Source organism: Eretmochelys imbricata, chromosome 8, assembly GCF_965152235.1.
Source record: "Eretmochelys imbricata isolate rEreImb1 chromosome 8, rEreImb1.hap1, whole genome shotgun sequence".
NCBI classification, from domain to species: domain Eukaryota; kingdom Metazoa; phylum Chordata; order Testudines; family Cheloniidae; genus Eretmochelys; species Eretmochelys imbricata.
Window position 1 is genome coordinate 71,205,273 of NC_135579.1, and position 12,733 is coordinate 71,218,005.

General features: G+C 38.5%; 1 protein-coding gene across 1 annotated transcript in view; it reads right to left on the bottom strand.

The window, feature by feature from the left end:
• Positions 1 to 880: 880 nt before the first annotated feature.
• Positions 881 to 12,733, bottom strand: part of PALMD (palmdelphin) — a 39,281-nt gene continuing 27,428 nt past the window's right edge. The window contains exons 4-8 of the mRNA XM_077825211.1: positions 8,999 to 9,113; positions 7,870 to 7,903; positions 7,653 to 7,766; positions 5,502 to 6,599; positions 881 to 950 (exon numbers count right to left, since the gene is read on the bottom strand). Of these exons, the coding sequence (XP_077681337.1) occupies positions 907 to 950; positions 5,502 to 6,599; positions 7,653 to 7,766; positions 7,870 to 7,903; positions 8,999 to 9,113 (1,405 nt within the window). The 3' untranslated portion in view covers positions 881 to 906. The remainder of the gene's footprint in view (positions 951 to 5,501; positions 6,600 to 7,652; positions 7,767 to 7,869; positions 7,904 to 8,998; positions 9,114 to 12,733) is intronic.

Genomic DNA, 12,733 nt, shown 5'->3' on the forward strand with positions numbered 1-12,733 from the left:
GAGTTGCACCTAAGTCTAGCATCAGATTTAGCACTAGCTATTGCCTGCTCACTGCCCATGTGTAGGAGTACAGTTATAGAATGCCCACCCACAGCCAGCATGGTGACAGACCGTTACCATCTAATGAGGGAGAATTTGGATTTGCTTTTACATCCCTGCGGGGGCACAGCTAACTTGAAAGAGCCTCCTGCTAGGAAGCTACAACCTGAACTGTAATTATTGACTAAAACATCTTTGAGCCAAGTCCTCAGCTGTTGTCAGTTGCTACCAATCCATCAGCGTCCAGTGGAGCAACATCTATTTATGCTATGGGAATCTCTCAGCATATTTACATTTCATCATATTTCTACCTTAAATCGCTGCTTTTTTCTTTTTTACATTAACTTAATAAACTTTCACTAGAAATACATTGCAACAGCATCTTCAATTGGGTTAGTTCACTTTCAAGTGTGTGCATGTGTCTGAAAAATTGAAGACTGGAATTTCCTCAAGGGGTGTTTAATTGCTTATCCGTGCTGTATTCATGGCAACTATTATTGCGTGTGTGTGTGAGAGCACGTGGGTGTAGGTATATATCAGTATGCTCGTACAGGGCCAAAGTTGACAGTTCTTATGTAGGAAAATTTCCTATTGATGTCAGTAGTAGTTTTATTTAGGTGTAAGGACTCCAGGATTTGATTTGCACTGTTTATCCGTGCAGATGCCCCCTTATGTCTGGGAGGAATCCTAGTGAAGTCACTGGATTTCTGCAGAGGGACAGGGCTGCATATGTGTAATATGTAATACACACTTATATTTTAGAATAAGCAAAACACGAAGTCCAGAAAAACAGGGATAAAGGAAGTCTTAACTTTATTCTCTTTTGATTAATAAAGCCTAAATGTGAGTTCCATATCATTCCAGCTGTTAAATCATCTTTTTCCCCAGCTTTGCCATTCTCATCCTCAGAGCTGTGGATAGAAAAGAGAACAGAAAACCTCAGTGAATAGTATGATTAGCTTTCTGCTTCTGAATCAAAATCTCCTTGTTTAGAATAAGGAAGAATGTACTTACCCCGAATAGTTAGATCCAACAGACTAAGCATTATTTTAGTATTATAGAAAGAAATTAGTAGAAAGGATTAGTGTTGGTAATTTCACAGCATAGACAAAGTACAGAGAATGAATCCATTAACACTTTTAGAAGATAGCTGGGCTAAATTTCAAAGCTTATTAATTTTTTTTCTTTAATGTTAATTTAATGCAGAGCGAACAGCTGTATGATTCTTGATTTGGATAGGTGACAAGTTTAAAAGAAAATGTGAGTAATTAAACTAAACTCTTTGTTTATAGCCTTCACTTACTGGTTTAGTTTAAACTAGGGCTGTTGATTAATTGCAGGTAACTCACTATTAACTCCAAAAAATTAATTGCGATTAATTGCACTGTTAAACAGTAGAATACCAATTGAAATTTATTAAAATTTTGGATGTTTTTCTACATTTTCAAATATATTGAGTTCAATTACAACACATAATACAAAGTATACACTGCTCACTTTATATTTTTTATTACAAATATTTGTACTGTAAAATGATAAAAGATTATTTTCAATTTACCTCATACAAGTACTGTAGTGCAACCTCTTTATTGTGAAAGTGCAACTTACAAATGTGGGTTCTGGGTTTTTCTTTTGCTGTTACATAACTGCATTCAAACAAAACAATGGAAAACTTTAGCGCCTACAAGTCCACTCAGTCCTACTTCTTGTTCAGCCAATCACTAAGCGAAACAAGTTTGATTACATTTATGGGAGATGCTGCTGCTGCCAACTTCTTATTTACAATGTCACTAGACAGTGAGAACAGGTGTTCACATGGGACTTTTGTAGCCGGCATTGCAAGGTATTTATGTGCCAGATATGCTAAACATTAGTATACCCCTTTGTGCTTTGGCCGCCATTCCAGAGGACATGCTTTCATGCTGATGATGCTCGTTTTTAAAATAAAAAAAAAATCCATTCACTAAATTTGTGACTGAACTCCTTAGGGGAAGAATTGTATGTCTCCGGCTCTGTTTTAGTCTGCATTCTGCCATATATTTCATGTTTTAGTAGTCGCGGATGATGACTTGGTAGTTGTTTGTTTTAAGAACACTTTCACTGCAGAATTGACCAAACGCAAAGAAGGTACCAATGTGAGATTTCTAAAAATAACTACAGCACTCGACCCAAGATTTAAGAATCTGAATTGCCTTCCAAAATCTGAGATGGATAAGGTGTGGTGCATGCTTTCATAAGTCTTAAAAGAGCAACACTCTGATGCGGAAACTACAGACCCCGAACCACCAAAAAAGAAAATCAATCTTCTGCTGGTGCCATCTGATTCAGATGATGAAAATGAACATGCATTGGTCTGCACTGCTTTGGATTGTTATCGAGCAGAACCCATTATCAGCCTGGACGCAATTCCTCTGGAATAGTGGTTGAAGCTTGAAGGGACATATGAATCTTTAGTGCATCTGGCATGTAAATATCTTGCTACGCCCGCTACAACAGTGCCATGTAAATGCCTGTTCTCACTTTCAGGTGATATTGTGAACAAGAAGCGGGCAGCATTAACTCCTGCAAATGTAAACAAACTTATTTGAGCAATTGGCTGAACAAGAAATAGGACTGAGTGGACTTGTAGGCTCTAAAGTTTTACATTGTTTTGTTTCTGAGTGTAGTAATTTTTTGTACATAATTCTACATTTGTAAGTTCAACTTTCATGATAAAGCGATTGTTCTACAGTACTTGTATTAAGTGAATTGAAAAATACTACTTTTTACAGTGCAAATATTTGTAATCAGAAATATGAAGTGAGCACTGTACACTTTGTATTCTGTGTTGTAGTTGGAAATCAATATATTTGAAAATGTAGAAAACATCCACAAATATTTAAATAAATGGTATTCTATTATTTAACAGTGCAATTATTTGCGATTAATTTTTTTAAATCGCTACAAATGTTTGCATGAGCCAAATTCACATGCTGGAAATTAAATGAAGAAAATGAATTTTTTTTTTTTAAAAAATAGAAGTTGTAATCCTGGGGCTAGACCCTATGGAAGCAGTAGACTGTAACTGTAGATTGGGGTCATGAGTACACCACCATTCTCAGAGGGAGGCAAGTATGGTTGCCATGTGGAAAGGGGAGGGGTCTGTTCTGCAATTCTAGTACTGCATGGGGCGGGGGGGATGTGCAGGAAACTGGTTCAAACCCATGGATCCCCAAATACATAGGCAAAGAACATGGCTCATGTGCCTCCGAGCTGTCCCTTACTACCGTTAACCTCTACAGCAATTTACTCTGGAGATTCTTCTCAAATTAATTTTGCCATAAGATATCTGTTCCCTAGTCTTATTTGCCATCCACTTCCCCTTCATTTTTAGCAGAGTCCCTGATACATGTTCTTCGTGTGCACATGCTACCATTGACTCCTCAGCCCTCAAGTGCCTAGTTGATTGTTTTCCTCTCTATGCTACACTGTAGCATCTGACCCAAAACAGGAGCTTGCAATGCGATAACAATTAACGGTAATGTGCCAGATTCATCCGTGGGGTAACTCCATGGATTTCAGTGGAGTTACCAGGATGAACTTGGTAGTTGAATTTGAGCGAATTATTGATTTGTAAACAGTTTTTTTTCTTTCTCTAAGCAGTAGCCCTTTGTAATACATTGTTACTTTGGATATAAGAGGTTTTCCTGGTTTTGTTTCCTTTTTAGAACTACCAGTATGACTACAAGGCTGTATGGAACAATTAGTCATTTCCTGGCTTTTTCCACCATCTAATAGGGCAAGGGGTGGTGACAAAAAGATGGGGGAAGGAGAGGGATGTGGCCCTGTTCCATGTTCCACTGGGAACTTAAAAATACGCTGCTAGAGATAGTATTTCGCATAGGGGGTGAAATTCTGTCCCCATTGAAGTCCGTGACAAAACTCCTATTGATGTCTATGGGGCCAGGATTACATCCAATGACCTGTTTCTCCTCTCTCTTATACAAATTTTAAATCAGTGGAATTAGGCAAAGATAAAAATGGTTTAAAAGAACTACATTTAAGGCTTGCCTTATTCCCACTGAAATAATTGTTAGTTTACTGTTAAAATGAGGCAGGACCAGCCTGTGAGTGTATTTCTATCTGCCAAAAGAAATTCAGCTTCTGAAAATGAAAGAAAAGTAAACTTTAAAATTTCTGGCTGCATGGTGCATGACCGCACCATGCCAACATGAAATAAGTGAATGCATCCTTTCACAATAGCTATGCAGAAGCTTCTCCAAGCACAGTGATACTCAGGCAATGTTACTTGAAATTGCTAGCTTGCTACAATGAAGTATCCATGTCCTGTGGAGATATTTACATTTAAATTGCTACTCCTTTCCTAACATTCTAACTATTGCTAGATCACCAGTGGATTGTTAGCTAAGGTCCAATCTTGCATGTCTTCTGCAATCAAAACTACTGGGAATTTTGGAGGGTGGGAGGGGTACAGGATCAGGATGCAATTGAATACATTTGAGTTATATTATGATGATGTCTTTTTCTTTTAAATGTAATATAATCTTTACCAGTTGATTGAAACATGCTCCTCTTATTCTTTAGATATATTTCACTGATAGCTAAATTATAGTATAAATATAAAACATATTCGCTTACTTTGATAGACAACTATTGGTATTTGAGGATTTCTTTTTAACATTTTTATAAAATTGTACACCAAGAAAGAGTGCAAGACTGTATATGTTAACAGATTAGAAAAAAGTAAGGTATTTTAATAAATAAAGACAGACAATACAGACAGACTGAAGTTAATATACAGACAGGAAAATGGCATTTTGTCATATTTTAAAAACTATAAAAATATCTAAATAAATCAGGCTAGAAAATACATTAATTTGCATAAACATAGTCAAGGCAAGGTAGGCAAAATTGATCCAAGAAGAATGTAAAGCTGCTTGCTAAACAGTCTTTCTAGTTTAAGGCATAAATTAGATTATACAGGAAGTAGTTAGAACACAGGCACAGATATGTCCCAATAAGGAGATACATAGTGTAAGAAGCAATGCTATTAGTCACCCAGAAGCAAAGTGAATGTATTCTCATATATCATATGTCAAAAGTAGTATTTTAAATTGGGATTTCTAGAAGAATCAAGAGTGTTAAATTTCTGTTTCATTTTTTTAATCTCTGAACATTATGGAAATAGGTTTTTGGAAGTTAATTTTCAAAATGATCATTATTTCAAAATATGCCAACTAGAGCATTGCTGAAGGTGAAAAAAGCATTCCACAGTACTAAAAATTCAGATTAGCATACATTAACAAATAAAAAGAGTAAAGACATTGACCAATAATTGTGTAATTGTCCATAAGACAGCAGAAGAATGGGAAAGTGAAAAGGATTGTTAGTTGGAAAAAAGAGTGATGCAATCAGTTGTTACATGAGTGAACAGCAGTGACATGATTTTCCTTTTTTATTACCTGTTAACGAGGGATCCTCTGTACCGTCTCCAGATAGCTGGCCATCAAGATGAGTATGGTACATAGAGCTCAAACTTTCTTCTTGTTCTTCCAGTGATATGGAATTTTTGTGGGATGATTTATTCATGTTTCCACCTAGGTTGTCCTCCGGGATCCTCTGTGGAACTTCTGCTATTTGTTTGTTGGGTGGCTGGTAAACTTGACTGTAATGGCCTACAGGATGATACGATGGTCTCTCAGATTTGCTGTCATCTTCATCATCATCATCAATGACAACCAGTTCCGCATGGATAATTCCATCATATCTGGACAAGTTTTTGTTTGCTTCTGCTTCTTCATAATCATCTACATGCTGATAACCCATGAAAATCATTGTAACAGGTTCTGTATCATCCACATAACATGGCACAGCTTGAACAATGCTGTACCTAATGTCTTCATCAGCATCCTGAGTTACAGGAGACTTTTCACTGGTATCCTCTGAGTTCATAAACATTGCCTCACAATGACTCTCTCTTGTCTTCTGATAGGGTTCCAAATCCTTTTGTAGAACTCCTCTTTTGTCATTATGTATTATCCTGTTTTTTGGATTAATGTGTACCTTTCCCTCTTTTTGCTGAGACCCTGGAGAGGGAGACTTTGGCAGTGTTACTTTGGGAAGATCAAAACCATTTTCTTCATTATGTTGCCTGTTGCCTTTGTTATAGAAAGATTCATTTTGATGATTGCCAAGTTCATTAGTCTCTTTTTTAACAGTGTCTTCCAAATTTGGTCCAGGAACTAATTTGTCTTTCTGGGGAGTTGTTGGCCTATAAAACTGGTTTGCATACACAGGCTCATGATACTCTGTAGGAGATTTAGCATTTTTTTCAGTTGCTTTTCTTAAAAGATCTTCCACCTCAACAGGTGCAAGCTCATCTATGCCATTGTGTGTTACGCTGCCGTTGGACCACGTTGCATAGACTGACTTCCTACCGTCATCATAGACTTTTACTCCTGTACTTTTAAACTCATCAGACGGAAGAGGTATGGTAGACAAAACTGTGCTTTCCCCAGTCTTCATGTCTTTCTCAACTTTAATTTCCATGGCAAACAATGCTGTTAAGAGAAATAAGAACTTAACAGTGATAACATAGTAGCTGCAACAAATATTTAGATCTTATCCTTATGATAGGTGGTTTGGATAAACTGTCAAATCTCATAGTCCAATTTTCAGCAGAGATTGTTGTCCTGTGCCGCAGAATTTGGATCCTGAGTCTAAGGCACCAAAGAATGAGGCATGCACTAAGATTTAAGCTTTTGGTTCAGCATAGAATAGCAAAAATGGTCAACCTTGTCACTTGAATCCAGGTCTGGGTTCTGAGATTGAACCCCCACTTTATCCCCTGCTGTCCTCCTCAAAGTTTGAAGATATTAAGAAATAATATTTTGGTTGGGACTCATCTCAGATAGAAAATCAGCTGTTTGAGGCTCTAATATGCAACACCAAATGAGAAAGCCAGGTTAAACTTGAGGCCAGCTCCTACAAGGTGCCGAGCAGTGGGAGTCAATGGGAATTGAGGGAGTGTAATACTATGCAGGAGTAGAGTCTTGGTCTTGAACAGTGGGAGACAGGAAGCTTTGTGGAGGTCAGGGGATGGTTAGATTTGGGTTACTCAGCAGGCATAATTGCTCATGGAAAATGCATTATGTGGACTACTATCAGAACCAGATAGGGGTTACCTCAAGTACAGTAAGTCAGTGCTGGATGAAAGTGCTAGAAAACATGGGGCCTCATTCTCAATGGTACACCAGTTATACAGCAGTGCCACTCAACTGACTACAATGGAGTTTTTGTGTGTAAGTAAAAAGAAAAGGAGTACTTGTGGCACCTTAGAGACTAACCAGTTGACTTGAGCATAAGCTTTCGCTGTAGCTCTCGAAAGCTTATGCTCAAATAAACTGGTTAGTCTCTAAGGTGCCACAAGTACTTCTTTTCTTTTTGCGAATATAGACTAACACGGCTGTAACCTGTGTGTAAGTAAGAAGAGAATTATGCCTATTATCTGTAGTCTCTTGATCCTTTCCCTAAATAAGTTAGCTTTAATTTTTTAAGATTCTTATGAACCATTACAAATCTGCACTCTTTCTAAAGTTACTACCAGTCTGTACCTCTTCTGTTTTCCTCATCATCCTCAGTTCCTGCCTGTCCTGCCCTTTTCAGTGCAGAAGGTCTGAAGGATTTTGGAAGGTCGGGTATATTGGTATATATGTAGTCCACTGGCTCTGTTAAAAATAAATAAATGGGAGATCCACAGTACTTTTCATTGGCTTCATGCAACAAACATTTAAAAAAAATTTTAATATAAAATGCTTCTGTTGAACATACCTTCTTGAATTCCTGCTTTAGCTGCCTTCACAGACTATGAAGAAAGAGCAACAAAATGTGATATGTGATTATTTCAGTTTTAAGAAATTAACTCAAAACACAGAGACTTTTCTACTGCACAACTCTTTAACTTTCTGTGTAGCTCAGTTTGAACTGGAAGATACCTGGAAATGAAAACAACTTCTCAACAGGACAGTTGCAGTGGTGGGGCAAGCTTTCCCACTCCACTCTGCCAGCATGCTTTATCTATCCCCTTAGAGTCTGGCTCCTGATGGCCTCTCTCTCACAGTTTCACGTGGCACTAGAGAACAACCCATAGTACTTCTGGAGTGTAGAGGACGGGGTGTTCTTAGTGGAGGGCCCTCACTTCAGGAATTACTTTTCTCCCTGGAGCTGACAAAGCCACCAGGCAATTGTGGCTGTGAGTAATCTCATTGAAGTCAGTGAGTCTATTTGCATGAGCAAGCGTTGTGTACTCTGGCCCCAAGTTTGTTGACTTTCAGGCATATTGCTGAAAATCTGTTTAAAGCTAGGGTTTTCCTGAAGTTATGGGTTAAGGCTTCTCTTTTATTTCAAGAGGGAGACAAGAGGGTTTTAAAAAATGCTGTTGACATTTTGTCAGCGTAGCTGACTAATGATTAATGGTACCATACAATTTTTATTGTAAGTGCACTTAGGCTCTATGACAGGTGAACAACATAGTATAGCTGTAGCCCTGTCAGTCCCAGGATACTAGAGAGACAAACTAGTTGTCACAATATAGTTGCTTGGAGTGACCACCTCAAGGGTTTAGGTAGCTCAGTGTCCATGCTCGTTATTCATTCCTTGCCCTCTCTGCTGAGATTGCCTGCAAAGCTGCCAATTGCAGTGTGTGATTTCGTGATGTGCTGTAGATATTTTTTCCATAGAGTAATGGGCTGAAACCACCAAACTCTTTCCATATAGATCATGTAGCCATTGGGTAGTGTAATCTTTTGGTCACTCTTCTGTGTTAGATTTGAACTAATGAGGCGAAATACCCCGTATCTCATTATCAGTCCCATGATCCATTCAATTCCTCTTTAATTCATTATTATAACAAATAGATTTTAGTAAAGAATCCTGTTTTCCGAAGTGTTGTAACACCAACCTTTAAGATATCTTCTGCTGTTCTCTCAACTGATTTAAGCTTCTTTAAAATTGCCTGTTCATTAACTGAGATTTTCATCTCTTCTTTTTCCAGAGCTTCAATTTCTTTCTCAAGTCTGCAAGTATAACATATTTTATATAACAATATTTAAAGAATAGGTATTAAAATGCAATTATGCTTTCAGTATATTTCCTATAGAGATACCGATGGGCTTGATTCCTCTCACACTTACACCATTTTTACACTGATGAAACTGATTTGCTCTTGATTTAGGAAGGTATGAAATCAGAATATGCCTGTTTGTCACAGATCTCTTCAGAGGATACTTTGAAAATAAGCAGATTAAGGCACTCTGGTAAAGTTTCTTTATTAACTTGTTTAGAAGAGGCGGGGGAAGGGGGCAGGCCCCTAAAGGATTTCTTCACCTTCAACTAAACTCTCTCATTATCAAGCATTATCACAACTAAAATGGTGTTCACCTCCCCATATAACAATGACTTAACGTATTAGGCCAGTTCACAGACTGGGGTGAATGTGTTTATTTGCTCACTTCTTTGTTCTGGATCACCATTCTCCCATGTCTCATTCTCCCATGTCTAGAACAAGCAGAGCAATTTCATTGCTTGGTGGGTAGGAAAGTTATAAGCAATTTACAAGATTATAATTAAGGGGCCAGATTCAGACAATTTTTACATAATGTGGATTAGTGCCTTACTACATAAATAACGGCAATGATTTCAGTTGGACTTCTTGTGGAGTAAGGTGCTACTCTGTGTGAGTAAGTGTGGCAGAAGTGAGCTCCAAAAGAGTGGAGGAAGATAAGAGAGCTAAACTGCTGCCCTTGGAGATAAAATTGCATTTGTTCCTTGTTGCTGGCACACAGTGGAACTGGGATTATGAGCACTTGTTTGAGTTTTAAAACACAGCTACAAATACCTAAAGTTCACTTTGTAGGACTAAAGTAAACCAATAAAGTTATCTCATTATCTTTCTTCAGTGTAATTATTTCAATTTAGAAAACAATTGTTGTTACAAATCATAATTGTGTTGATGATAGTATTATACTAGCACAAATCCTTCCAACCAGTGTTAATTGTGTATCTGGCAAAAACAAAGCCACCCATGTACAAAAAACTTCTACAAAGTCTGGGATTAAAGCTTTACTTCTTTCACTTTCATTTGTTTGGGACCAAGTACAACTGATTTACAGTTGTGACAAGGGGTTTGGGGGATGAATGGTCTAACACTTGCTCCTCTGTATGTGTGTCCACAAGTGCACATATATATGAACATTGACCCTCCCCCCATCTCTGTCTCTCACTTTACAATCCACGAACAGGGTGTAACAATACCTGACTCCCAGGCATGTTACTGCATGAGGCTTGATTAATTGTGAAAGGAAGGGTGATGCATAAATGCAAAGTACTGTGATGATGGGGTTTTAGATGTGGCACACCTTAGTCCAAGTAGAGAACTGGATGTGTACCTTCTACAACTTTACAACATTGACCAGTTTTAAATAGATGGAGTCATAAAGCCATGTCCCAGCTATCAATGGTCTCTAAAATCCTCCTTCCTGCCATATGCCCTTTACCATTATAACTCAACATTGCTATACATCCTGCTCTGTGGAAGAAGTGCTGGCTCCACATCTCTGGAAGTCTCTCTTTTTCAGAAGAACAGTAATACGCCCAGAAATGCTGATTCAATGCACCAAGGACAGGCAGCACGGAAAGCTGAACAACATTTATTGTGCTTGCTGAGGCAGGGCCTCAAGTGTACAAGGTAATGTCCTCATAATTGCAGCCAGTTTGCAAGAGAAGCTTGTCAGCTTCAATAAGCAGGATATATGTCAGCGGGATATTAATGACATCCCCTTTCTGAACCTTCTTCTCACTTGGGTTAGGTGTTCTATAACAAGAAGGTAATTTTAAGGGACCCATTTATTAAAGGAAAGTGTCTTGGGTCATGCCTGGCTGTAACCAAAGGCCTCTGTAAGCAGATTAGATACAATGCAAGCATAAACCTAAAATACCACTGTGTTTTGCAATATTCCACGAATATTTAGTAAACTAAATTTGGGTATTAATAAGACAGTGTATCCATTACTGGAGATCCTACTATCTCCCTTCCAGATTTCAATAGTACTAACCCAAAATAGCCTCCCTGCCAGACATGTTGGGTGTCTGAGAGCTTTTAAAGCCTTTATTGTTACAGAAGAGGCACATTGATACCCAGCTGAAAGAATTCATCTCTTAGTCTACGCTGGATTTCACCCTGTCTTCTTACTAGTTGTGTGTGGCCTCTCTGTACATCCTGTATATCTATAGGGAATCACAATTCTTTTCTCCCTCCCTCTCTCTTTTGTTGTTGTTATGCAGAACTGTATGTTACAGCTGGTCAAAAATGCTTCAGCACAACTTTTTACCATCAAAAATGCTGTTTTGTCAAAACTGAAATGTTTCACAGAAAGGGATTGGAGTTGAGGAAAACGTTGTCATGAAGGTTTTGAAACTTTGTAATTTTCTGTGAAAAGGAAGGCTTGTTTTCTCACCAGCCCTCTATATGTTACTCAAGCCCACAGCAGAGAACAGTAATTATGGTCCTAAGCTAAATCCATAGGTACATTTCCACTGGATTCATCGAAAGATTCCCCTTGACTTCAGTGATCTGGATCTAAAATAATTGCTTTTGCACTTGTTTCTATCATTTCATGTTTATGTATAAAACTTTTAGGGTCAGTTTGCAAAGAATCTTATACATTTGCACATTGAAGCTTGTAGGGATGCATTCTTGCAAAAGCCCTGTGCTGCATGTGTCACGTGCATAGCTGGAGAGGCTGAAAATTGTGCCAGAATAGCTTTTTGTAATTTATTTTTTTTAATCTGATTTAGAAATGTTTAAATGTTCTATTTGGGGGAAAAAAGTTCTGATATTTAACTATTTCCCATTCTTAGTGTTTATTTTTTTAAAAATACATATGCTGTGAGAGGAATTTGGCTGCTATGGGGTACTTATCTTTGGAGGTTTTCACTGCTTTGTACAGGTTTCAGGTGTAGGGAAGCTGGGCATATCTACTGATATTAAATACCTGGTGTGGGTATTTGTCCATCTGCCCTTGAGTAACATTCACGGCTCAAGGCAGTTTCCCATTTCCATCAGTAGATTAAGGCAGGATCTTTGGAAATGGGACTTCAAGTCAGAGAGTGCCCAATCAGAGCAGTGACTGACTCAGGAAACAGTACAGCACACAGCTGATTGCTGCTGCTTGCAGGGAGAGGCAGCTCTGCCTCACCTGGAAGAAAGAACAAGGACCCAGGCAGGAGTGAAAGAAAGACAAGAGTCTGGCTGGAGGATACCAGAAAGAGAGGAAAAGTCAGTTCGGGGAGGGCCAACATTTTAGCAGCTCTGGGCTCCATCTAGCCATAACTTCCCTTCATAAATTACAGCTTCTATTTTTCCAAAACCCTATTATCCGAACCTCCCCTTATCTGGGCCCCTTCCTTGTCCTGCAGCATGAGATGCATGCTGCAGAAGGCAGGTATCTCATGCTTGGGGACAAGGGATGGATTTGGATAATGCAGAGGTTCAAATAATTAATCAGAGACCCTGGGCCAGGACTGCAAAGAGGAGGACTAGACTCTGTGGCAGGGGAGCCACACTGCTGCTCAATGGCTCCTGTGGCAGACCACTGTCACAGGAATGAGTAAGTGGGGCCATTACAGCAGAGTTGCA